Source organism: Perissodus microlepis, chromosome 15 (genome assembly GCF_051167445.1).
Source record: "Perissodus microlepis isolate ML-2025 ecotype Zambia chromosome 15, ASM5116744v1, whole genome shotgun sequence".
Lineage (NCBI taxonomy): Eukaryota > Metazoa > Chordata > Actinopteri > Cichliformes > Cichlidae > Perissodus > Perissodus microlepis.
In genome coordinates this window covers 9,349,649-9,376,142 of record NC_140475.1, presented here as the reverse complement: position 1 = coordinate 9,376,142, position 26,494 = coordinate 9,349,649, and the positions used below count along the sequence as shown (strand labels likewise).

At 36.4% G+C, this 26,494-nt stretch overlaps 2 protein-coding genes across 7 annotated transcripts in view; one reads left to right on the top strand and one right to left on the bottom strand.

Moving 5' to 3' along the window:
• Positions 1-109: 109 nt before the first annotated feature.
• On the top strand, positions 110-7,075 carry LOC146371640 (uncharacterized). Of its 2 annotated transcripts, none has more exons than XM_084952429.1 (5): positions 110-456; positions 731-2,027; positions 2,548-2,649; positions 3,076-3,270; positions 6,274-6,764. In XM_084952429.1, exons 2-5 carry the CDS (start codon positions 732-734, stop codon positions 6,439-6,441), a joined length of 1,761 nt encoding a protein of 586 aa, XP_084808555.1. In that variant the 5' UTR covers positions 110-456; position 731; the 3' UTR covers positions 6,442-6,764. The 2 variants fall into 2 exon arrangements, with proteins under 2 accessions (XP_084808555.1, XP_084808556.1); XM_084952430.1 differs by lacking the exon at positions 110-456 and having other exon boundaries at positions 808-882; positions 977-2,027; positions 6,274-7,075.
• Positions 2,952-26,494, bottom strand: part of ylpm1 (YLP motif containing 1) — a 32,528-nt gene continuing 8,985 nt past the window's right edge. For 2 of the 5 annotated variants that reach the window (XM_084952424.1, XM_084952426.1), the window contains 17 exons: positions 26,258-26,381; positions 25,875-26,016; positions 25,693-25,782; positions 24,420-24,588; positions 24,282-24,305; positions 23,975-24,165; positions 23,732-23,883; positions 23,581-23,643; positions 23,260-23,379; positions 23,000-23,176; positions 22,835-22,918; positions 22,630-22,713; positions 22,461-22,535; positions 12,119-12,170; positions 10,486-10,613; positions 9,874-10,057; positions 9,101-9,413 (listed from right to left, as the gene is read on the bottom strand). In XM_084952424.1, coding sequence (XP_084808550.1) covers positions 9,911-10,057; positions 10,486-10,613; positions 12,119-12,170; positions 22,461-22,535; positions 22,630-22,713; positions 22,835-22,918; positions 23,000-23,176; positions 23,260-23,379; positions 23,581-23,643; positions 23,732-23,883; positions 23,975-24,165; positions 24,282-24,305; positions 24,420-24,588; positions 25,693-25,782; positions 25,875-26,016; positions 26,258-26,381 — 1,822 coding nt within the window. In that variant the 3' untranslated portion in view covers positions 9,101-9,413; positions 9,874-9,910. Of the gene's footprint in view, positions 3,203-9,100; positions 9,414-9,873; positions 10,058-10,485; positions 10,614-12,118; positions 12,171-22,460; positions 22,536-22,629; positions 22,714-22,834; positions 22,919-22,999; positions 23,179-23,259; positions 23,380-23,580; positions 23,644-23,731; positions 23,884-23,974; positions 24,166-24,281; positions 24,306-24,419; positions 24,589-25,692; positions 25,783-25,874; positions 26,017-26,257; positions 26,382-26,494 lie in introns of those variants that run through there. The other 3 variants (XM_084952425.1, XM_084952427.1, XM_084952428.1) reach the window with 3 other exon arrangements.

Here is a 26,494-nt window from a genome sequence, read left to right as displayed (position 1 = left end):
GCGGTGGGGGCAGACTGGATATTACTCACACTCCGGTCATAGTTCGCCTCACCATGAACTTTAATCCTTTAAATATCGTCATTAAAATTAAATAAATTTAGCTTTTCTTATTATAACTTAATGAAAATAATTTATTTAACAGGACTGTACCATGTCTGCATACTATACTAAAGCAACTTATAATTGATAACACATCATGCAGACCACGGTGTTAGAGAAACAAGAAAACAGACACAATGAATGAATACACTCATAAAGAAGTAACAATTTATTAATTACTAGCCTTCAAAGATTCATATGTTTATTAATAATGCGGTAGGTTACGGGGACGGGATAGGCTGACATATTAGAACACACCTCCTGCTTTCTGGAGCGCTCTCTGCCGTACCACTACAAATAACCGAGTCTCCTCCTCCAGGACCCAGACCTGCACCCTTCCTCTGAGCTGTAAGACAGGTAAGTTTTTTATTGCATATCGAGTAAAAAGGATGCCATGTTGATGATACTTTAATATCTGTTTGTATTTTTACTTATTTAGTTTGATTTCAATTAAATAGACACTTTTTAAAAAAATAAGGTAACCTGCAACCTAAAAAGGGATATCATGTATATGTGAGAAAGATGTCTCCACTAGCCGTACCAAGTTCTCTTTCCTGCTACTATTACTTGCATGCATTTTATTATTCATAAGTGTTTTTTTTTTTTACTTTTGTCTTTTTAACCCTACCAGAATGAATCAGAGTGTTTGGAGCAAAGCCATGTATTCCTCCAGCAACATCTGCCTGGATGGCTGTGCTGCAGAGCATCTCTCCTCTTTTCAGCCTGACCTCATGCCATTAAACTCAGATTCGTCAGGCGTTTCATTGACCTTACACAGAGAAGGTGAGAACATGAAAACACTACCAGATAGTGCTTATTATAGCAGTGCAGATGCTGGTTTGATGTATTCCAGTCAACTGGATCTTACTTCATCCAGAGGCAGCACCAGTGGATCTTTATTCATGGGAAGACACCCGTCTCCTGCACCCACTTCTTATGGTCACCATGACTGGAACCTGAACAGAGGCCATCAAGCAAAGCGTGCGAGAGTAGAAAATATAATCAAAGGTATGACCAGCCCTCCTCATATGTACGACACAGAAATGAAAACAAAGGAGCGTAAAGAGACTGACTGCATGCACAATGACGAAAAGATCCAAGAAGCACCTTACCTTCAGAAAGGCATGGAAAGCACGGCTCAAAGCCAGGTAACAAGAAAGCAGCTGGAGAGCCAGCATCAGCACCCCAGGCAGCTCAGAACAAAGGTTACTCACCTGGATGGAGTGAGTGAAGCCCATGATTCCATCAAAACATCTGGTGATGCGTTTACAGATTTGTACAGTGAGTTTGAGAGCAGTTCGAGTCTAAAATATCAAGGATGGAAGAAGGTTAAATTGATGAACTACTTCCAATCCAAACCGGCCAGAATAAGGCTAATGGCAGATGTTCTAAAGTACGAGTTGTCCAGAGTTGTCAGCAAGAGCGTTGACTCCATTTTCAAAAGTGTGCCGCTTTTACAGACATCGCCATATGAAGTGGAAAATGTAGAGACTGATACGCCTCTTCAGCCATCGGTGAGCAGTGATGATGATAAGTTGAGACTTCCATGTTGTGGGACTCCAGAGGTGCAAACCCCAGATGTTCAAACAGAAGCTCTGTCTCTGGTTGTGCAAAAACACGAACTGGAAAGATCCAGGTTACCAGCTCACCACCGTCCAAAATCTCCAAATTTCCTCATCGTTGACTCTGCCCTGCAGGAATCTCAAGCATCAGAGAAGAATCACCGTGCTCTCAAGAGCCTACAGGACAGTTACTCAGAAGAAGGCTGGAAGTCAGTTAAAGTGAGATCAAAGGTCAATTCCAGATCTGTGAGAAGCCCACAGACTCACGCTGTGTCTGCAGATCCGGTGATTTTGGAAAGCACTGGTCTCCCTCATGTGAAGGCAGAGTCTGATAGCCTGGTGAAAAGCAACCTGTACATGCTGAATGTATCCTTTCTAATTTCTTGTGTTAACCTGTGGCTTTAAGTAGTACTTAGCAGTGACAGAACACCTCCAATATATCTGAATACTGTAGCATCTCACGCAGATGTCTTTAAAGTCTTTACTGTAAGTACTATAAGTCTCATTTAAATACTTTCTATCAAGCACAAACACATCAATTTAATTTGGGGTTCAGTATGTTAACAAGGACACTGAGGCATGTGGACTTGATGAGCCAGGGATTGAACCACTGGCCTTCCAAACGGTAGGTGACCCTGTTTTTAATACCTCTTTTAAACACTTTGTGACTGGTTTTGTCCTAAAAGGCGCTTACAAATAAACTTTATTTACTTAGTAAATGATCTGCTGGACCTCCTGATTCCCAGCCACCCCTTTTAAAGAAAAAGACAATAAGTCTACCCATTGTGGAATCAACATTTTCATCGTATATTGGCTATAAATGAATCAGTTTTGGAGAGAAAATATCTTGTTTTTGCGTTTCGTCCTTAACACTGGTGAATTTTAGGAGGGTCTGACCACAAACCATCTGAAGAAAGCAAAGCTTATGTTTTTCTACACTCGCTACCCGAGTTCACTTGTGCTGAAGATGTGTTTCCACGATGTACAGGTGAAAGACGGCTTGCAAGTTGGATTCTTGCACATGTCGTGTTATCGTCCTTCTCACAGAATAGAAAACACGTTACATGTGCTGAATTTACAGATTTATACAATTTCTTTCATTTTGCATTTGAGCAACAGCGATGCTACTTTCCATTTTGGGAGAAAAGTCTCAACCTGAAAACATACAAAGAGTCCTCTGTAACCTCTGGATTTATTATTACATCGTTTTCAGCATCATAATCCACAAACCAAAGACATCATCATATAATTTACAGTGTGTTTAAAAAAAAAAAATAGAAGACAGTTAAATAGTTTCATGGGTGATTTTATTTGCTTCACATATTGTAGTGTGCACTGTAAAACATACAAATCAGAAAACAACAACGTTCATTGTCACATTTGACAAACTCACTTACCTTTCTTTCCTCCTCAGTTCACGCGCTCCATCACCTCTCAGCTCATCAAGTGGTTCAGTAACTTCAGGGAGTTTTACTACATCCAGATGGAGAAGTTTGGTCGACATGCTCTCATCGAAGGAGTGGCAGACGTGAGGGGTCTGACTGTGGGGAGAGAATCAGAACTTTTCAGGGCTCTCAACAGGCACTACAACAAAGCCAGCGACTTCCAGGTGAGGAACAACTGAGGACTTGTTTTACTCTAACACACTGATTGCTTCCTAAAAGCGAGTCGTGAGGTGTCACTCAGGTATTTCTTAATTTATAGTCTCATTTTTGACCATGCATCATCTTTATTTTAGAAACACTGTACTGTGTCCACTGTATCTGCAGCTCCTCTTTTTTATGTCGCCGTATCGGTTTCAGAAAAAGTAATAAAGGAATACAGCTTACCAAGATTCATTACATTATTATGACTAATATTGTGTAGATGTTAAGTAATTCTCATTCTTTCTTTTTTAACCCCTTAAAGCCTGGTGTTTCATATTTAATACATGAGATTTTTTTTTATCTGCTGAAAATACAAAATAAGAAGCTTTTCTAAGTATTAAATTGGAAAATAAATAAATAAAAATATTAAAAGCAAATACAAAACAAATTAAAACTCAAAAATATACGCAAATTAATATTTAAATTCAGTTTAAAAAAATAAATAATAGATTCGTTAAATACCCCAGAGTTTTGTAAAAAAAAAAAAGAATTTTCTGGCAATTATTTAATCGTTCAGGCTTTGAAGGGTTGAGTCAAATGTTTATTTAACCTTTCCAAAATGTGAACTGGACCTGAAAATGGTAAAAATTGTGTGAAACTGCAGCAAATACGCAATAATTAGAAACAACCAACCAAAAAAAAACCCCAAGAAGCATGTTTCAAAGTAAGAATTTTCTCTACAGTCTGATTTAACCCCATGTGGAGAGGTCTTTTTCACCTACGTATAGTACAAATATAGTGTTTTTTCCTTTATTGAACAGTTGACTGCAGTGAAACAGGATAAGAGAGTAAGATGTTAAGCATTATGTTTCACCCAGTTAATGTTAAGTTTGCAAAACTGTAAACAACCTAATAATTTGTAACTACCGATGAAGAGAAAGCAGAAATTGACATATTCTGATCTTATGGTTTCTCTCAGACGGTCACAATGATTATTTTTCTAATTCATGTGTCCATGTCGAGCCGTTAATGCACAGAGATCATAAAAGGTCAAATGACACAAATTATTTCATAGAGTTCATATAAAGAAAGGTTTAATATGTTATATTGATGTGAGTGTTGCACTTTGATGAAGCAGCTGTGACAAGCTCTACTGAAGAAAAAAAAAAAAGTCAGGGCACTTAGTAATATGTTAAATAAAGATTTGCTTTGAAAATGCACATTTATTAATACAGAGTAAATGTCAGCACTGTGAACAGAGCTGATCAGTACAATGGACTAAAACGTCCTGATGATGACTGTTTGTACTGAGAAGCTTAAATCACTGGTAATTAAATAGCAGATTGTAGTCATTTATATGTGCTCAGTATGACTTAAACCATTAAAAACAGTGATTAGTTTTAATGAAGCAACATGATTTCCCACTTCTGCAAATAAAAACAACCATTATTTTTCTTTATTGTCCAACTTTTAAATCAAAACACATTTCTGTGTAGATCTTAAAGGCTGAGACAATTTCAACATGATTTGATAGAAATCAGAATCAGCCTAATAAAATCTACACCTTCATGTGATTACCAGAGTTGTTAGGCTTAGTGTAATTGTTGGAAATGTTTAGTTATTGTTTGTTTCAATGTTACCAAACATATACTAAAATACAAATACTAAAAACTAAGAACTTTCCTCTATATTTTTTAATCATTAGTTTTCCAGGAACTGAAATGGACTTTTTTTTCTTTAAAAGTCCATTTTTTTAGTTAACTAAAATATTTTTCATAACTAGCTTTAGTTTTTAATTTTGTTTTATGTAACTATAATCAACTTGGTGATGACCATAACTTATAACTTCTCTGCAAAGACAAGTCAAAGCTTTAACACGAGTATTCTTCTAATTTCCAAATGAGTAACAGAGAAATTAAACCTATAAATTGTGCTTTGAGTGGGAGAAGACAAAGACAGCAAGGCAAGCATAAGAGGAGCTACAAGTATGTCAAACAGATTGGTTAAGAAAAGGAAAAAAATGGTTCTTCATTAGACATACTTGTGCTAGCTGTGCAACTGGACTGAGTAAACCTGTAAAACGAATAACTGCCATTCGAATAGGGAGTAAAGAATCTTTTTTTATGCACAATGAAATTTTGTATAATAATTTAGCACAGTCCATATATGGTTAACACTAATTACACAGCAAGTATTACAATTCCATCTCACATATTAGTGTCAGCTGTTAGTGACATAAAGTACATCAGCTAGAAAAAGAAAAACTGATGTTATACATACGTCCTAAACCTGTTCATTAAATCCACCAATAGAACTTACTGAGTGTTGTTGCTAATAAATACATTTCTTTAAACTCTGGACATGTTCTTCAAATACTCTTGGTGGCACAAATATATTCTCATGAGTTTGTGCAAAATAAGATTTTAATCTTTGTGCATATGTTTGAAATGTTAAAAAATATCCATACCAAACCCCACCGTTATTATAATCACTTTTATTCTCGCTGTACTCATTTGAAATTTCACCAGATTTAACAATTGCATTTCAGCATGAATATCTTTAAATAACATAACATTGCTTATCAGGTCCATTTTGGAAAATTTGTGTATGCACTTTTATTTTGTTACATGACAGTAGTTTAAAACACTTAAAGGTTCACACTGCAAAATAAGAAAAGCTGATTACAGCACAGGTAGTTGTATACTCATTGGTTCAGTTTCCCAAACATGGATTAATCCTGATCCCAGACCATAAACCTTAGTTTGGGACCAGGCTGAATCAGTGTCAGGGAAACTTCCTAAAATAATATTTGTTCTTGATCATTTCACTTCCTTTAATTTTGTTCTCAGTCTCTGTGCTAAGACCTGATTTGTTACTTACCTGAATTTGCTCGGTTAGAGTCACATCTAAAATATAGTGCCATATACAATTCACACTATCTGTCGACAACAGACTGAACAGAATGGCAGCAAAGGACTGATATTCCCTCTCTCCCCCATTAAAGAAATTCTTGTGTGGATTCACAGGTGCCCGACAGATTCCTGGAAGTTGCTGAGATTACACTGAGAGAGTTTTACGTTGCCATTTCAATGGGCAAAGATCGTGATCCATCCTGGAAGAAGGCAATCTACAAGGTGATCTGTAAACTGGACACTGATGTACCAGCTGAATTCAAAAGTCATCACTCTGTATAAGAACCAGGAGACATCATGATCATGTGCCACAGTGACCGGTCACAATGTGGACTTACTCATTTCTTCATGGGAAAAAAAAAATACTTTTTAAATTATTATTATTAAATTAAAAACAAAGATTGGCCATCTGAAAAGTAATGTAGATTCTGCCATACTGATGGCAGTGGGGTGTATATATATCTACTGTCAATCGTTTTTGTTTCATCATTGGCTGGATAGATGCATGCATTTTGCTATATTATATAGCAACAATACATATTTTACATGATTAAAAATATTTTATTGTTGACACGACGAGTCACAGATCACACTTTGTTTTCTGTAAAAAGCACAAAATAAATTCCAAACCAGGAATTTACAAAATCTTTAATATTGATGGAACAGAACTTATTACTGTACATACAAACAAAATGACAAAAATATATAGAACACAAACTATTTCAATTCTACAATTACAATGTCAGTGTACCAGTTAAAAAAGTATTAACATAAAGGAATAGTTTCTTGCTTTGTTCCATACTTACCACCTGGATCCATCCACTCATTTACCGCATGGCACACTTCAACCAATGGTCCAAAGCCAATTTAATCCTTCATCAGAAGTGATTTGTCTGTTTGTAACCGTCGATCCTTGTTGTGTCCTTCAGTTACTCCAGTAACAATGTTGGTAATCCAGATTAAATTTATTGTAAAAAAAAAAAAAAAAAAAAAAAAAAATCCTGATGTGCTTGATTTCAACAAAAAACAGGGGCCAAAAAAACCAAAATAGTTTGGGAAACTATACATTTCACACTAAGAAGCCATTTTACTAGGTACAACTGTTCAACTGCTTATTATTGCAAATATCTAATCAGCTAATTGCCATGTAGAAATGGTCAAACCTGCTCAAGTCAAAAATGTGAGTGAGAAAAAGTGGGACTTTAAATGTGGCATGTTTGTTGATGCCAATTGGGCTGGTCTGAGTACTACAGAAACTGCTGATCTACTGGGGTTTTTACACATAACCATCACTAGGGTTTATGAAGTAACCCCAAATAACCATGTGTCAAAACCAAGGAATGCAGAAAAACATCTCTGAGCACACAACACATTGAACCTTGAAGCAGAATGGCTACAGCAGCAGAAGACCACATCGGGTGGCACTTCTTAAAGTCAATAAAAGGAAACTGATGCTACATAGGCTCACCTAAATTGGAAAGGAGAAGACCAATGAGTCCAATGAGCCTTGATTTCTGGTGCGACATTGGGATGGTAGAGTCAGAAGTTGGAGCTTGACAACTTGTTTTCCATGACAACAGAGTACCGTCTAATGTGCGTACGATCATTATACGAATGCGGTTGAACGCCATTTGTATGCAACACGGAACGCCACAACAAAGGTGGACATCAAGACAATGGTATACCTGCAGTCAGTCTGTGGCTTTTCGTTAGACTCTGAGTGTTGTTTCTGTGCAGCCATTCCCATCGTTGCTGGATTTCAAAAATGGTGGGTTTGATTTTCGTGAAGGAGTTTCTCTCATGACTTATCAAGTGACGTCCCTGTCTAGCCAATCAGTGGCATGCGTTGCTGGATTTCAAAAATGGTGGGTTTGATTTTCGTGAAGGAGTTTCTCTCATGACTTATCAAGTGACGTCCCTGTCTAGCCAATCAGTGGCATGCAGCGTGTTGATGTCACATTTTCAGATCGCTTGGAACCCCAGTTGAGTAGGTACTAATATAGTACCTGATACCAGGTACTATGACCTAATGGCAAACCCTAAAAAAAAAATGTTGAGTTGTTCTGAGTAGGTACTTATGGAAAAGGGCTATTAGAACTAAATGAGCACTGTTCATATGCCAGACATACCTGAGTACTGTTACTGACCTTGTCCTTCCCTTTATGACCAAAGTGTACCCATTGTGTGTTGGTGGCTAATGCACCATGTAAACAGCTCAAAGTATCTCACACTGGTTATGGAACATGATACGTTTACTATACTAAAATGACCTCCACATTCACCAGATCTCAATCAAATAGAGCACCTTCAGAATGGGAGTGGTAGAATGGGAGATTCCACTATGGATGTGCAGCTGAAAAAATGTGCACTAACTGAAGGCAAATTGAAGCCCAACCAAGTACTAGTAACAGGGATGAGGTGGCCAGTGAGGGTATAGTAATCAAAATGTGGTACAGGCAACATCTTATTTTGACTTTGAGTGCAAAAAAATAATATTAGAATTGTTTGTTTTTCTAATAATTAAAAAATAAACAAAAACAAAACAAAAAACAGTAACAGAAAATTTTTAAAAACGGGACATCTAAGAACCCCAAACCCAGAGTGGACTGATTTTTCCCTTACAAAATGTTCTTCCATATTTTGACAATTTGGGTTTGTTTGGGTTTTTTTGTTGTTGTTTCAGGGTTAGGGATGCACTGTAAACCATTTCAACAGATGCTGCCCACAGTCCAATTTCAAACTGGTCATCAGCTATTTCTAAAGATGTTGTAAAGACACTGGGTAAAGCAATCCAAAGTGTTAAAGCTTTTGTGTGAGAAAATGCCATGTGAAAATCAAAGTAGGTCAACTGATCTACATGGTAATTTCTAACAAAATACAATTTTATACAAAACATGTAGATCATAAAACTCACCTGATAAATTCAGTAAGACTCAGAAAGTTTAGATTGTGTTTTTTATTTTCTCTTTTAAAACTATGGATGGACCAAGAAACATTGCTACAGGTATACAGTACATGAATTAGGAAGAGTATAAAACAGCAAAAAAAACCAAACATAAGAATAATGATAGGATGCAAGACTAGACGTATCAGAGAATTATAAACTACATATTGATTTGATTTATATCCAGAGAAATAAAAGCCTCTAATATCTGTAATAATGAATGTAATAAGAAACAGATAACAGCTGGTGAAATCACCCTGATCAAAATTTCATCGCCAGTAAGCTTCAGCAGTTTTCACATTCTGGGCACCTGCAGAAAGAAAAGCATGATATTGGTAATTTCACGGTTAAATTTCACTCAAGTTTATTTGTTTTATGTGACAATAAGGACTGCATTAAAACAATGAAATTTCATGTATTTTAAGGCATTCTGTTAACTACTGTTAAATACAGAAGATAATAGTGTTACCTGCATTCTCATATAAGTCATTCTTAATCTGTATGCTCCCAATCAAACTCAATAAGATTACTTTGGAAATGGTAAGACGAATCTTTTTCGGGAAAATGGCTGGCTGATTGACCAAATGTTTCTCTCAGTATATTTTCCAATATTACTGATACAAAAGAAGTTCCCTCAAACTTCTCATTTGAGTCATTAAACATTCTGATTAAAATATTTTAAATTGTAGAATATTATGACTTAATAGCCACAAACATCATCTACAATTTTTTCTAACAACCTGAACAATATGAATAGGAAAAATACGAACCTTTCACTGAAACCAAAAAAAGTGTAAGATTATCTTCTTAGAAATACTTGGTACGGTTGAGAGCTCTTTGTGCCAGCTGGCCACTCTCGTCTGTTATTTTCTCCCAGTCCGTTTGACCCACCACGAAACCGATAGCACGCTTTCGATCTGCATCCTTTTGCTCTTCAAGATCAGCCCATCGAACCTTTGGAAAAAAAACAAACAAACAAAAAACCAGGGAGAAACCCCGGATATCATGTTATGAACAAGAAATGGGTAAATGATTTCAGATAATTCAGTAACATCTTTGAACATTCAGTATCATAGAAACTACTAGGGACACACCAACTGTGAAATAAATGCTAAAAATAATTCAGTTTTCTATTATATTTCTTTTTTAATTATTAGTGAACTGACGTTCACTGTTTAAATGCATGTTTAAACATGTAGCCAGCTCACACCTGACATAAATATACATATCAGCCTCTGATATTGATAAAGGTCATATTTGCTGATTTGCTAGCTGTTGTATCAGTGCATTCTTAGAAATGGTAAGGAAAAAACAACCCTGAACTTTTGGTTTTTCCTCACTAACAAACAAATGCACTCATAGATGGTCAGGTCAAATTTTACCCTCTTCTTTCCAGGTTCGGACATGCGTGTGGCATAGTCATCTGGCAGCTGTAGGTAGTCTTCGAGGCCTGCCATATGTTCACCTTCACGCTTCCTCTTCCCGCCACTCCCCAGACCATCCAACTTGTCTGTTTAAATTGAAGATTACTGTTCAGTTTACCTCTACTCCCCCATAAAAACAACATAAAACCTCAACAAGGTATCACTCATTTATCAAAAAATAAAATAAAATTATGAGACAACTAGTAACATCTGTTTTATCATTGCTCCATAAAACGATGATCCAGGACCTGATCTTTTTTATTCAAAGAATTAGTCTATAATGTGTCTTTTTAACTTAAAGAGAAATGAGGTCTTTATTTAAAATTTAAGCTTTTTTTTTTTTTTTTTTTAAATTTACAGTCACAATGGAAACAACTTAAGGCGCTTTCCTGGTGTTCTTACAGAAACAGCAGCCCATGTCTCATTCAGTAACTGACTGTTTCCTGTTGACATGCTAACAACATAAATAGCGGTTTGTACTAGATCTGATCAGCCTGGAGGTACTGTGCTGTTATTGATTATAACACCATAAGCCTCATCTAACAAAACGCCTGCTCAACTAAATGAAGAACAGCTGTACAAGTCCTATCAAATAATTTTTCTCTCTCTATAAGCATAATTCATAAACTGGTTTATGGTTTACAGTGTACTCTAATGCAGCGGTCCCCAACCTTTTTTTCGCCACGGACCGGTTTATGACCGACAATATTTTCACGGACCGGCCTTTAATGTGTCGCGGATAAATACAACAAAATAAAACTAGTACCGGTAACGAAAAAAAGAAGATTTATTCATAACACACGTGAAAAGACCCAGGAAAACCGAGTAAACGATAAAAACAATAACAAAATAACGCTGAAAACCGATAAAAACCCTGAAAACTATACATTTCACACCTGATCCTCAACTCTCGCGGCCCGGTACCAAACGACTCACGGACCGGTACCGGTCCGAGGCCCGGGGGTTGGGGACCGCTGCTCTAATGTACTAACAAGCGCAAAAGATCCCCAGTTCAATGCTGGGAGGAGACTCAAATCCCTTTGGGGGATTAAACAAATTAAACATTAGGTAGCTACTCACTGTGGTGACCCCTCATCAATAAAGGAGCAGCCAAAAGAAGCTTTGACTCAAACTTTTTCTGAATAAATCCCTTCAGAGCACCAAAATTGTACGCTCCTAAAGAATTATATGTAGATATAAAGCTAAAACACCCGTTTAAAACCCCCCAAAAGATTTTTAAATATTTTTTTATTTGCAGTATCCCCTATATGCAGTTTTAATAATGATGAGGTTTGGCTGTTGGTTGGTCTTTAGTGGGTTATAGAAACCAGTTGAAACTATTATTGCTTTTCATCAGCAACAAAGCATTAGACCAGTAACTTGGCCAAGTCCACCAGTGACTCAATCAAAATGCAAAAGAATCGCATCAATCAAACAAAGTTCACAATAGAAACAGAAAAAAGAACACAAAACATACACACACGACTTCACAGATCTCGCTACATGACACTTAAAACACATTTTAATGATGCAGAAGGCTCTATGTGACAAAGGCAAATGACTGGATCATCATTAAAAAATAAATACCTACCAAGTTTTGCCTCTGATGTGTCCATCTCCCATTTGCTTTTTGGAATGTAGCCCTATATTACATAAAGAAACACTGCAATGGTTAAACATCAGGGTGATACAGGGGGAAAAGGGAAGGGTGGAGAAAGTGGGGAAAGGGGTTGGCTGAAAAGACAGGAAACTGGTTTATCAGAGGTTATAAGACACAAAAACAAGCACAACTGTAGGGTGAAACTTGGTACAATACTTGGTAAAGACATACAGTAACTACTAACAATGGCATGCACAGAGTTTAATTTGTGTTATTGCAAGGTGAGACGTGTTCACACTGAGTCTTTTGTTTTCTGTTACCGGCTTAAAAATGGACAACTGTGCTCTGCTTTGGAGAACACAAACTTCATTTAACTACAGTCAGAGCGCTACTGAATCTAGAGAGAGAGAAGTTTGCTAATGATCATGTGATTGGAACACATTTCACATGTATTTTTTTCAAATCAATTCAATTCCACACACACACTGATAAACCTATAACTAAATTTACAAAGAACAAAGGTTCTTGATTCTTAGATTGCAGTAGTACTACTTGTGAAAAGGCTTTAGTGTGTAGAGATCTTTCGTTACCAAACATGAAATCATCATGAATGAGGTTCCCTGCTGTAACATCACTGTGTAGTTAGCTGGCCTTTAAAACAAAATAAACTAATTTAAAAAAACAAAAACATTAAAATAAAAAGGATATTTGGTTAGCAACAGCAAATTGCTCGAACTCCACTATTTAATTATTAATTTCAGGATTGTTTGTTAATCTCTGAAGGAGTCATTTCTGTTAGACTGAACAATAGCGCTTATAATGTTAGTATATCACCTAAAAGAGACTGAGAGAGCACATTTTTACTGCTTAAATTTATAGATGACAAGCGGTAAATTATTTGATATAAGGCATCGGGAACTTGTTCAGATCATCTTCTCTAGCATGAGATTGTGAACTATGTTTGCCATTTCACTAAAAAAATGTAATGTCTGAATTTTGAGGGTCCTGAGATCATGAGGCGCATATTTAATGCATGCTTTGTCATTTTAACTGATTGCATTGCTTTGATTACTATATCAACCGTTTTGAAGATCCTTTACTTTTAAGCAATTTATTATCCTTTATTTATCCAGGTGAAAGTCTCATTGAGATTTAAATTCCATTTCAAGAGAGAACTGGCCATCATGGCAGCAAAAGTTACAACAAATACAACAATAAAAACATGCGTTTTTAACCTTGACCAACCATACGTATTATAAAAAGATAAAGCATCAGAATTAGTTCACATGTTGTGAATACTGCGTTTAATGATTGTACAAGGTGTTTTTTTAAGTAGTTTTTCTATTTTCAAAAACATAAAATGTCAAATCCATTATATAAGTGTGGAAATCACCCTGCAAATGAGTATGATAAAATCTGACTGTTTAATTCCACATGGCATATGCATGACAACATTGGCGTGTAGGAATTTAACATGTGTTATTTATTGAAGACACTTGGTTGCTGGCTTGTTTGGATTTCTTTATCAGAATTCACCTCTGCAAAACTTCAACAACATCAACAAATGTGTTAAAACTTATGTGTGTAACTATTTAACTGCAAAGTTACAGGGACCAAAATAACACCAGCACTCTGGTGCAGTTTTTTTCTCCCACAGAAAATACTGCTTGAAAACATCAGGCTTGTCTTTTATGACTTTTCTACATCAACAGGGAAACATTTGCATAACGCCAACAAACTGAACTCAATTCTGCTCAATATCAATTTCATCTCTTTGTAATGTTATTGGTGATGCCTTCCGCAACAGTTCCATGGGCTCCGTAGGATACTTTTAATGATTTTACCCATTTGTAACCCGCATCTTGGAAGAGTTAAACGCTGAGGTCAGTACTAATATGACCATTGAGTGCATCCCTCCTAACACCAAACAATGTTCAAAAAATAGAAATGATATATATATAAATTATAACTGACATCTGTTTTGATTTTTAGTTGCACATTATTATTACCTACTGAAGTCACTGAATGAATGCCATTTTAAAATGTTATTTAAAATATTCTGGTAAAGTACTGCTTATATTACCCTGCAGCAGTTACTGAATGCTTTGTAGGAAAAGAAAGGAAAAAACCAAACAAACAGATTTTGTTTTCTGTGAAAATTAATCAAAAACACCAAAAACATTGATTGATTACCAACATCCTCAAGTATATTCACCTATGAGATCAAGTTTTCGATCACTGCAGACTTGTACAAATCCTTATCTTTTATTTATTTTGCTGCATTACCCTGTGAAAGGCCCAAGTGCCGTGGGTTTTTTGGAAAAGTTAAAATGCAACTGGCACACTGATGGCTTTAGGATTAGTATCATTTTAGAGGAACCTCTTTTTAATTGAAGATTTTTTTAACATATGCCCATCATCTCAAATATCACAAAAAAAAAGAAAAACGTGACAAAATATACATATTCCTTCTGTTTTAAATGTGAACGTATTCCTTGTTCGACGATTAAATTAGATAAAATATTTTTTTTAAAAGAAAAGAAAATAGCTCAGGTATTTGTCTTCATTTGATATGATGGCATTTGAACATGTCAGCTTTCTCCAGGGTTTTAAGATAATTTGGCCTTTGCCCAAAAGACAATCATCAGTTTTACAAAGTGATTTTTTTCCCTTTACATTTCTGGTTAAAGTTGACGTTTAACAAATAGTAAATAAGAGGGAAATACACAAACCTCTGTTGCTCAACCTAACATAGGCACATTGCATTAACCATTTTAGGGTCAATTTGAGCTTATATGCAGTTACCCCAAAAAGCCTATTTGTGAAATACAAAAGACCCTGGGGCTCGATGTCTTAAGGCAGGGGTCGGCAACCCGCGGCTCTTTAGTCTTTATTTTGCGGCTCCGGGTGGTTTGGGAAATTAAATTAGAAGTTTATTTAGCTCAAGTGTATTTTATTTGTGTTTAGTTCTTTTTCTAACTTGTAGTTCTAAATTGGAAGATTATTGTGATTTTGAAATATAAAAATAAAATTATATCTTATTATTTTTTTCATTGCTCAAAATAAGCGTCACACTCGCGGAAGCCGGACCCCGGGTAGCTGGATCTTCAGAGCCATATTTTGTCGGCAGCTGTTCTCCACCGTGAACTATGTTAAAAACAAACACCGCTCACGCCTCACAGATGAAAGCTTACAGTCCTGCGTAAAGATGAAAGCCCCGATTTGCAGGCGCTGTGCGCAGAGGTTCAGGACCAGAAGTCCCATTGTAAACATATCGCGGCAGACCCGACGATGTTTACATGAACATGCTTTTCAGCATCTCTTTATTGACCACTTTTCACACATGGTTGTTGTACGCATACAGCCGGCTGTAGCTTTTCAGCTCACAGCCCGACAACACAACAGCAGAGAGAGCACAGACTTTAAGGCGGCGAGGCGTGATTGCGGGTGCAGCTCAGGTGCGTCCGACTCCCATGCAGCGGCACTGCAGACCACGCCCCGCCACACACATTAACCAGGTAAAATACATATTTAGGCAGAATTTTGCAAATATCTATTTTTTTTTTAGCAGCATAGTGTTTTTTTTCCCAATTATTTTTTAAAAGTCAGGTCAAGGCTCCAAAAGCCCAAAGGCGATATAAAGGTGGTGGCTCACAACAGTTTTTGTTTGCTACATGGATCATTTTAGTTCAGCTGGGTGTCTTCCCTTTTGTTGTATTTCTTTTAAGAGTTCAAAATGTGTTAATTACATAAATAAAATTTTATTTTCTCTGTAGCACTTCATGGATTTCATAAGCAACACACCTTAGTTGCTCTGTGGATTCTTTTAAAAAGCAGTTAAAAACTTTTCTTTTCAAACAAGCCTTTTGTTTATATTCTTTACATTATTTACATTTGATCTTTTCCATTGTGTATAATGTCTATTGATTGTATTGTTTATTTTAATATTTGTGTACAGCACTTTGTGACTGCCTGTCTGTGAAAAGCGCTTAATAAATAAACTTTACTTACTTACTTTAGTTGTTCACACAAAGCATAAAGGTAAAAAAAAACAATATATACAGTGTTATCTTCATTTTAGATTTCAAAAAGTATTTGCGGCTCCCAGTCTTTTCTTTTGCGTGGAAACCGGGTCCAAGTGGCTCTTTGGGTGTTAAAGGTTGCAGACCCCTGTCTTAAGGGATGTCAATGTTTTCTTCTTGTTTTTTTGTTTTTTTTAAGGCACACTTGCTCACATCTGTTTTTCACAGTACCTCCACAAGAGACCAATCCAACAAGAGACAACTTGGAAATCCAAACTGGACTTGAGGTTGCCCTCAATTCTAGGAATAAACTGACAAGAGACGGATGAACAGGAGAAAAAATGAGCACTCAAGTTAACTGTAGCAGCTACAGTTAACTTGATGATGGCCCAAGTATCTCCAGTGACTGGAGATACACATGATAAAAAAGTGTCATCAGTGAATCACAAGTGAAAAGCACTTTTGGAGTACAAGAATGAGATTAAGAACATCCATCCATTCTCTTATGCTTATCCTTTTTTCACCAACTATAGCTTTAAATACACATTAGCCTAATATTAGTTGTTGCGTGATGATCTGATGTCCTGGTTTTACTTATATAATTGACAGTGGCAGATATTCTTCTGTAAATGATGTCTTTCATAATAATAATGCTTTGCGGCCGTTGTATAATGGTTATGTACTTTGGGTATGCTTGATATCAGAACACTGTTGGCTTTGCCAAAGTGTGAGTCATTGCAGGTAAGGTGTGGGCTTTGTGTGGAAGCTTATCAAATATTGTGTACATCTGGCTTTCCTATGAGCCAGTACCCAGCCTCTGTAATGTGTGTAGAGTACATTTTATCTATGTTTTGTTAGATGACTATCCTTTCATAGCAAATTGTATTTGTATGATTGAAACTGGATTTTTATGGCTTATTTTAAGGAAAACTACATTTCAAATATAATTTATACAAAGAAGTTTTTTGGTGCTCAGGGTGGTAGCCACGCTTCACACACATAAATCCTAAAAGATCCCCCAACTTGGACTAAATTCTATCAAGAGGACCACTGTCACCTGCATCTCAAGATGCTTGAAAAAAAGAACAAGAGGGGGAAAAAACTACAGTAAAACACTCGCATATGGCGTCTGTAATCTCACCTCAAAGCCAGGATCCTGTTATATTAATACATAAAATTAAGAGATAATTTTTCCCCTCATCCACTCTGCTCTAGAATTCTTACTAGGGATGCAACGATACCAATTTTTTCAAACCGATACGATACCGATACTTGGATCTGAGTACTTGCCGATACAGAGTACAAAAACCGATACTTCTACCACACACACACACACACACACACACACACACACACACACAAATGCAATGAATTGGAAGACAGGTTTTATTTTATTCTCTGCCGATAATAAATAATATCTTAATAAAAATGACCACAAAAAAATTTCAAGTGAAAAATAAGCACTTCTGTTAAATTATTGCAGAGTCTCCACATTGTAATTTAACAAAATATCACTGAACTATTGGCACTGTCTCGAGCTTTCGGAATAATAAATAAACACTTCTGTTTGGAATAAAATAAATACAAATTAGGTTTGAGAATAAAATAAACTTTTAAATTGTTGCAGAGTGTCCATATTGTAAACAAACAAACAAAATAGCGAAAGTATTTGGCATTGACGAACGAACTCCCCATCTGCCCGTGGATCATCAGTCCACTTTGCCGTTAAACCAAGGACTGACATCGCGCACACACTGCTTGTCTTTACCTCTTTAGAAAGTTTTGGCACCATTATCTCCCTGATGTGTGGGCGGCTGGGAATTTCATATCGCAGCTCGAGTATGCTGAGAAGAATCCTATGTTTTCCACGACTGGCATTGGCTGGTCATCCAGAGTGATAAAATGAGTCAGAGCCTCTGTTATTTTAACTGCCCGTGGATTTTCTCTTGACATTTTTCATCGCTTTTCCAAAACCTGAGTTAAAGTTGGCTGTTCCGGTCCACACTGCTGACATTTTGTTTAGCCTAGCTACAGCAGCCTCCAGTTTCTCTTTTTTTATCTGGAGCTGCCAGTCTGACTCGTCTAACCCTGTGCCTGTTTAGCACGGGATGTCCCCCTAGTGGCCAATCTAAAAAACTACAACAAAAATGACAAGCCACCCTCTGATTAATGAAATAAGTTAGTATCGGTTCATGGTATCGGTTAACTTTTACGAGTATGAGTACACACACATTTTACCGTATCGGCCCCGATACCAGTATTGGTATCGGTGCATCCCTAATTCTTACTATCTATTACTGTTTGAATTGTCTTTAAATCACAAGTTACAACACCATACAAAAACAGAGTTTGTCACAGGTTGAATTAATGAGTCTGTTAAACTGTTGATTGGGCTACAATCCAAAACTGAAGTTAGCTGGTTGCTTCCAGCTTTTTAAAGCAGTCTTTGACCTTTTCTTCTTAGATACCAGCAGCAGAATAAATCCCACCGGGGTTTCCAAACAAGCAAGCTTATGTTTTTGCACAACTGTAGTAACTTCATTATCTATTTATAATAAATTATATTTAACATGGAGACTAGATGTGTCAGAATTTTGTATACTTCACTTTAGACAGGTGAGCTGTCACACACAGTTTGATATCTGAGAAGTCTGTTAAATTTGATTAAATACTTTCCCATAGCTACATCTTCTGTACTAACATCGCAATATATAATTTAAGAATAAAATCTAAATTCAAAATGTTAGTTGTACATAGTACATAATGTACCAAAAACACTGAGCAGAATGAAGTGTAAAGTGCAGAAAAGCTAAAATGTGCACATAGGGTCTCAGGAGGTTAAGTAAAAACAATTAAAAATGTTTTGTTCATTTCAAATTAACTCTGAAGTTTAGATGTCTCACCTCCAAGCATTTATCAACAAAAATGTAAAGAACTTAATTTTACAGTGACAGCTCTGATAATAAAACAAACATGGCGGCCCTTCAAAGTGACCCAATTTGATTCAATGTCAGAGCAGTCTGAGACCTGCAGTTTACATGGACTGTTAATCTTAGTTTGACAAGACAGCAAAAAAAGATAACACAGGTTTTGTGTGGGACTGCAGGACTGAAGTGGTCAAAACAGCCTTACACATTAGTGTTTTTTTCTGTTTGTCCTATGACAGACTGCACATTTCTGCACAATCCATATTTTTATCTTTTAATCTCATAAATAATAGACCATACTCAGATAAATCAATGACCTGGTGGTTTAAGTATCAAACAATATTTAAATAAATAAGAACAAAAATAACTTTGAATATAAATAATATTTCGTAAAATGACATAGTCCTATATAACATTGGATTTTTTAAACTTGCTGCATACATGCTAGCATTACAACAATGGCAATAGTGTCTGTTACTTTAATATTTTAGAATTTAAGGGATATTTAGAATTTCTTTTTTTCTTTATTCATGAAGTTATTTACATAAATTAAAATCATCTCAATAAAATGAAGCCATATGCAAAAAAAAAAAAAAATCTGTCAAGTTTATAATTATGACATATGCACACAAAGGAGAAAACACCTGCATAAAAATGGTCTGCACTGGAAATTTTTCAATATGTAATCACAATACATATGAACTAATATTTACAATTCAGCAGGATAAATTTCTCATAATTCATTTCAATAAACTACTAAAAGCCATAAAAAGTACAAACAGGGTAAATAATAAAACAAAAACCACTAAACAAAAGATTTGAAAAAGTAGTTTGGAATGAAATAATCCCCCAACGCCTGCTAACTGCTCTAACACCACACATGTTAACTGTCTCAGTTAACAACATGGGACAGGAGCTCATCTTTATATTATAATGGAAGAAATAAAAAAAATAATTATTAAGATATTTTTATGTAATTATTAATATTGACTGTTTTTAGTGTTGTTGAATGAGCCATTTCCTACTCCAAGCAGGATAGGTTTAGTTGGGAACTTTATCATGCCATTTAAAATATATTTAACTAAAGTCAGTGTTTTTACCCAAGACTGCCTGTGCTACTTCAGAAAACCCAGCATGAGAGAATACACTTGCAGTCCGGACCAAAATCCAGACCTATTACTAAACTGATGGACTGTTTCTATTTTACTCTGTGTAGCTTTTCTTGTATTTAAGTTAAGGCTATTTTAAGATGCACATCCTTTTCCTTTGTCTTTATAGCAGTCAGTTTATGTGCACAGAAAAACAGACGCGTGCTTTCTAATTCATCCCAGGTGATGCTACTTAGCCAAGCAAACTGTGTGTGTGTGAAAACAGAAAACTAAGCAAGGAGACGAGATGCATAAGTCTGAAGAAGTAAGTCAGAGTACTAGACTGAGAAAAGAGGGGTTGAAGCTGAGAAGCGAAATGTAGTCAAATGTAGGAAAAATGAAGAAAACAGGAAATGCAACTATAATTTTTTCAAAAGCTCTATTTTTTACATTTATGACTGTAAACCTTATTTTACTTGAAATGAGAAAAGAACATTTTACTATTATTATTATTATTATTGCTATTTTATTACTAAAACTCCCTCCAGTTCATTGTGAAAATTAATATGATGTTTAATATAATAAACATATATAAACATTGTTGATTTGTACTTTATGTTATATTTAAAGAGATTTTCTCAAGTGGACCTCCTTAAATTTTAATTAAATACCTCTGCACTATATGGACAAAAGAATTAGACCAAAACTTACTGAATAATACTATGGCTTGTTTTTCTTTCTCTCTCAGTGAGGGAAAACTTAATGCTGTATCTTACCAAGCTATTTTGGACAATTCTGTCCTTCCATCTTTGTGGGAATAGTTAGGAGAAATGCCCTTTTCTGTTTCACCATGAGCATGCCCAGGAATGCTCTCGTGAAACATCAGTGCTCAACCTCACAAATGCTCTTCCAGAAGAGTGGAAGCTGTTACAGATCCAAAGGGAAGACAAATTTTGCATGGAATGCCATAAAATCAGCAGCAGGTCTAGTATATATAGGTGGCCCAATATTTTTGTCAATATAGATTAGATTAGATAAAACTTGATTAATCCCTCGGGTGGGTTCCTCCAGGAAATTCAGTTATTTATTTATTTAAGATTAAATAAAACTTTATTAACCATCAAATATAGTGTATGTTTTAAGAACGTGTTGCTCCCGGGATGTTTTGCGAATATTAGAAAAAAACAGAAACAAAACATAATAGTTTTAATTTAATAAATTGAGAGTTTAACTTGAAACTGGTTTACTGAATTTTTATTCATGAGTTCATAAACTTTTTCCCAGCAGTCCAATGTGGGAACAAGCCACTGAATTTGATACTGTATGAAACACGTTTGGAAACTTTTAGACGTTGGTATTTTATGTGGTACAGCTTTAAAGGCTTCATCAAACAGTGAAGAGAAAGTTTCATTTTACCATTCTAGATAGACAAAAAAAAAAAAGTCCATCACTCAAATTTGCCCGGGTTAGAAAATCTTTACAGCTGTGTTACCTCCTTTTAAAATATAACTCAACTGCACTGCATTTCAACAGGCACTGTTGACCTCGGGTGCAAAATTTGGCAGAAAAATTAATGTCAATTCTTTCTTGAAAAATTTTCAACTTTGTAGTAACGGCATACAAAATAAAAGCGGGTGGTAAGGAGTAAAAACATTTTGCACAATGAGATATTTTTATAGGGTTGTGTTACGTGTGATTTGTCTAGATAAAAGTGTGCCTTAAAAATAAAAGGAAACCAAAACTGAGCAACTGGTTTTGGTTTCACCAGAATCATGACACTGAAGTGAGACAGTTTCTCATGAGGTAGCAACCATTTAAAGCCATTTTTTAATCCCTGACATTAAGGTAAGCATGAAAATTATTTTGAACTAAGTCAGTCATGGACACCTGAGCAAATGCTAGAAAAAATAAAAATAAAACCATAACACTAAAGGGGTACTTTCCTCCTTTAGTTAATGGACTGCTCCAGCTATACATATCATATATATGTTTCAGTCTTGGTACTATTTTCCCTGCTCTTCTTTGAGCTTCACTGTAAATTTTCTAATTGCTACATAAACACAAAAGAGCACGAGCCTAATTATTTTGAATGAACCTGACAGTTTCCATGAATATCACCTGTTTGGCTTTTCATTTGAGACATAAAACTCACCTTGCTGAAACAAGAAGTGGCGAGATAACACTAATGACTTGTGTAAAAATTACTGGATAAGCCTTGTATGGAAGATGGGAAAAAAAATAGTGGATATGAATCTAAGAACCACGCATTTATGAAGTGAAGCTTTTCATGTCCTACCAGATCACTCTCTTCTTCCTCTTCTCTCTTGGGTTCCTTGGGCTCGTCATCAGGATTGAAATCTTCCATTTCAACCTAAAAAAAAATACAACAAGCACATGTTGGTTTATCTTAATTAGCAACAAAGAAGTGTAATTTTCTGATTTTTGTCAAGACTGAAAAATTTCACCTCCTCTATAGCAGCATCCTGCAGCAGGGACCGGACATCCAAGCGCACCATGTGACGTGGTGAAGGCTCCCAGTTATTAGACATCTGTATACAGAATGTATCATTGAGAAGTGTACGCTGCATCTATACGTTTAGTAAACGTTACCCTTTTTGCAGTCCAAACAAATATCTCTGTATTTGAGATCAGCTAAGTGATCTTATAGACCTTCATTATATCCTTAAGCGTGCGCCCATGGACATTCCGCTTTGCACAAGTCTGAGTGTCTGCAGTGATTTCAGCCAAATACACCTTGAAATGAGAGAAACAAATCCTTTTTTAGCACAGGGCAGACATGAGTGTTTTTCTGGCTCTCTCATTAATATAACTCACCTCAAAGCCTTTAGTTTTAGCTGCACTCCAGAACTGATCAAAATGTTTAACCCTGTCATTAATAGTGTCTAAAATAATGAAGGGAAAAAAGCCATCATCCAAGGTTTTCTTAAACGTTTTAAGCATGCTGCTCCGGTAAGTATCCTCCATCTCCGGCTCATACTCGTACTCCATAGCCTGCAAGACAGGTTTTTCTGCATTACATCGTGCATGTATTTTGCTTTAGTGCAGGTTCTATGCAATTCATCTGTCAGACTTACCTTTTTTTTGACCCTCTTCCCAGTGTCTGGGTCCTTCTCAACTTTCTCAACCTCTGTCATGAAATAATCATCTAAAACAAGAACTCGGGGAGGTGCACCGCCACATTCAACCTCTTTGTCCTTAACATTGTCCACAAGACAGAAAAGAGTATTTAAGATTTTGTGTCGTTACAAAAAGAGCATTTATTATGTTGAAACCTAATGACACATAAAGACAGTCTATAAGTAAAGGTTCTACTGTTTGTGCACTTATTATAACAGTTCATTTAGCTTACAATCAAATTACATAACCCTATAATTTGCTAGAAGGACTCGACTCACCCGTATGAGCTTTGCAACATGGGTTTTTCCGCTTCCTGGAAGCCCCCTCATGATTATGACAATCTGTTAAAATATAGAACTTCAATGAGTGCTGCTCATTTAAAGAGTGGGGTATTGATGCATGAATTAAGATCGCAGTGGTAGTTGGTACCCTTTCAGGGCGAGACAATCTGCCAGGTAGTTTAAGGATATCGTCGATATTCTTGATTTCCGGCTTCTTCTCAACACGTGGGGGAGGTTGTGGAGGTGGGACTGGTGGTGCAGTGGGGGGCCCTCTGTCATCTGGATAACTTCTTCTGTCCACTATAGGATAAAAAAAAAAACTTAAGCTTAGATTTTCTTATTTGATATTTACTTTACCAATTTACCCTGAGTTACCTCATGTTCAACTTACTGTAAGGTGATGGGCTATGGCTGTAACGTTCAGGCCCAGAACGCTCAAGTATAGCACGCTCATATGGAGGTCTATCATAACCTGGCCTCCCATAATGTTCATCTGGATCACGGCTGCCACTTCGGTCCCTATCTCGAACATCCCGGTCCCTCTCCCTGTATCCGGAGCGTAGAGAAGACGCCAGTGGAGATCTACAGAGAATGGGGGCATAATAAGTTTCATTTCATCAACAGAACTTCATATTTCAGACTAGCACAAAGGCACAGTGAAGACTTATCACAATGTATGACACAATGTGATATAGTACCTTTCATCATTCATGGCCTGAGTGCTTGAATCAAAAATACAGACAAATAAAAAAAACAATATTATATATATAAAGAAGCAGCACACTACTCCATAGGTAGGAAAAAATACTGTCAGTAACGGTGAAGAAGCTTTTTACCTGTCATCTCTTTCTCTCAGGGGGTAGCGCTCCCTGTCAAATCTTTCTCTTTCATATTCTGGCTTCTCTCTGTATAATTCCCTCTCTCTGCTGTACTCCCGGCGGTCCATGTATGGGTCTGATCGTCTTTCGTAATATGGGTCTCTGCCGTACGGATCTCTGAGTGGTTCTAGGAGAATCAAGTAGTTAATAACCATGTATTAGAAAAAATAAAATAAAATAAAATAAAATATATATATATATATATATATATATATATATGCAGGATTTTAGTTAACTTCTCTATTGATGCATGACACGTGTATAGCAGCCAGCTGACTTGTTTCTACTACTGTTTGTGCATAAAAACATGATAATTTTACAAAACACTATATTTCAAATCATTTGAATAAAATCACAAGCTCTGGCTGGTGTTTAGCTACACATTTTAGATGGTCGGACCACTGCTTCCATTGTGTCGATGATCATTTACTCTAGAGGAGGGTGTAAAGCAGGGGTCCCCAATCCCAGTCCACGAGGGCCGGTGTCCCTGCAGGTTTTAGATCTCACCCTGGGTCAACACACCTGAATCACATGATTAGTTCATTACCAGGCCTCTGGAGAACTTCAAGACATGTTGAGAAGGTAATTTATCCATTTCAATCAGCTGTGATGGATCAAGGCCACATCTAAAACCTGCAGGGACACCGGCCCTCGTGGACTGGGATTGGGGACCCCTGGTGTAAAACTTTGTGAAAGGAGTGTAATATGAGTCAAAGAGACAGAGAAGCTCACTTCTGTCCAATGACAGCAATACTGGATATACCAAACATTTCTGTTGGTAAGCACTGCCGTTTTTGCCGCTGTAAGATGCTGTTAGCCAGCGTTACTAAAGCTTTCTTTGAAGTGCATTTAATGCTGTTAACAAATTGGACACTGACAATGTGAGAATCGAATCAACCTGTTTTTGTTTTGTTTTTTAGAGGGAAAGCCTGATTTTTAGGACACGCAAGCCTGACAGCTGGCATAATGTTTGCTTGAAATCAGCTTTTGTTGTTTAGCATGCACCAAAGCTTATGCCTATGGTGGAAGTGAGAAATAAATCATCATTTTGTATGTTTTTCTCAGAATTGTTTTGCTGCTGAATTTTTTTGTGTTTCAGTCACACAGGATTAGTGGATCCTGATTGGTGACCCATCCTTCCAGCAATTCTCTGTGATCCCATGTTGGGACAACAGGAAAATCGGACTATTGAGTAAATCGCCCAACCTCACATTATACAACCGTAACCTACCCTTTTCATAGCCCCGGTCCGATGGCACTGGGTCAGGCCTCAACACAATCCTCTCACCATAAGAGATCCGCTCAACCGTGGTTCCAGGCTCTAAAATATCAAGTGCACATCAGTATGAATCCAAAACATAATTTGGAAACAAAAAAAAAAAAAAAAAAAAAGGTACTACACGCTGCTCATACCATGACCATGACCATAATCAACCGTCTTTGGAATAACCGGCACTGCAGGTGCAGGGAATGACGGCTGATAATGTGTGGCAGTAGACTTTATATCGAGAGGCACAGATTCAGCTGCAGTTGTCTGAGTTGTTGCAGTCATACCCTGGGAACATACTTGATATTAGAATGATCTAACAGTAAAACTAAAAGAAAATGGAGGGAAAAAAATTCTATGTATTGTATTGTATTTTATGAGAAAAGAGAAAACAAGGAATAAAATATCTAAATAGATGAAAACAAAACAGATGGGATTTGAATCAACATAATCAATTGTCTTGGTCTTTTTACATCAATGTAGTCACACCAAGCAGACTAAAATAATAAAGTTGATCATTTTTATTTACCTTCAGAACATTCCTGACTTCTGGTGGAATCTCTAATCCAAGAAGACCAGCAGGCAGATCTGGCAGAACATCAGTTTGTGCAGGCTTGGATTCACTACCAGAGGTTTTACCCTCCTGCAATTCCCTGTGGACCCGAAAGGAATTACGAAGTTAAAACAGATGATTTAACCATAAATTAAAACAGAAATGAATGTGTGAAATTATGGAGTTTCAACAAAAAAACAAAGAAAATATATA

Excerpts from the sequence above, each read along its gene's own strand:
- LOC146371640 (XM_084952429.1), top strand. The coding sequence starts at position 732 with ATGAATCAGAGTGTTTGGAGCAAAGCCATGTATTCCTCCAGCAACATC. Across the intron at positions 2,028-2,547 it reads GCAACCTGTACATGCTGAAT|GAGGGTCTGACCACAAACCA; the intron begins GTATCCTTTCTA and ends GGTGAATTTTAG. Across the intron at positions 2,650-3,075 it reads TGTGTTTCCACGATGTACAG|TTCACGCGCTCCATCACCTC; the intron begins GTGAAAGACGGC and ends TTTCCTCCTCAG.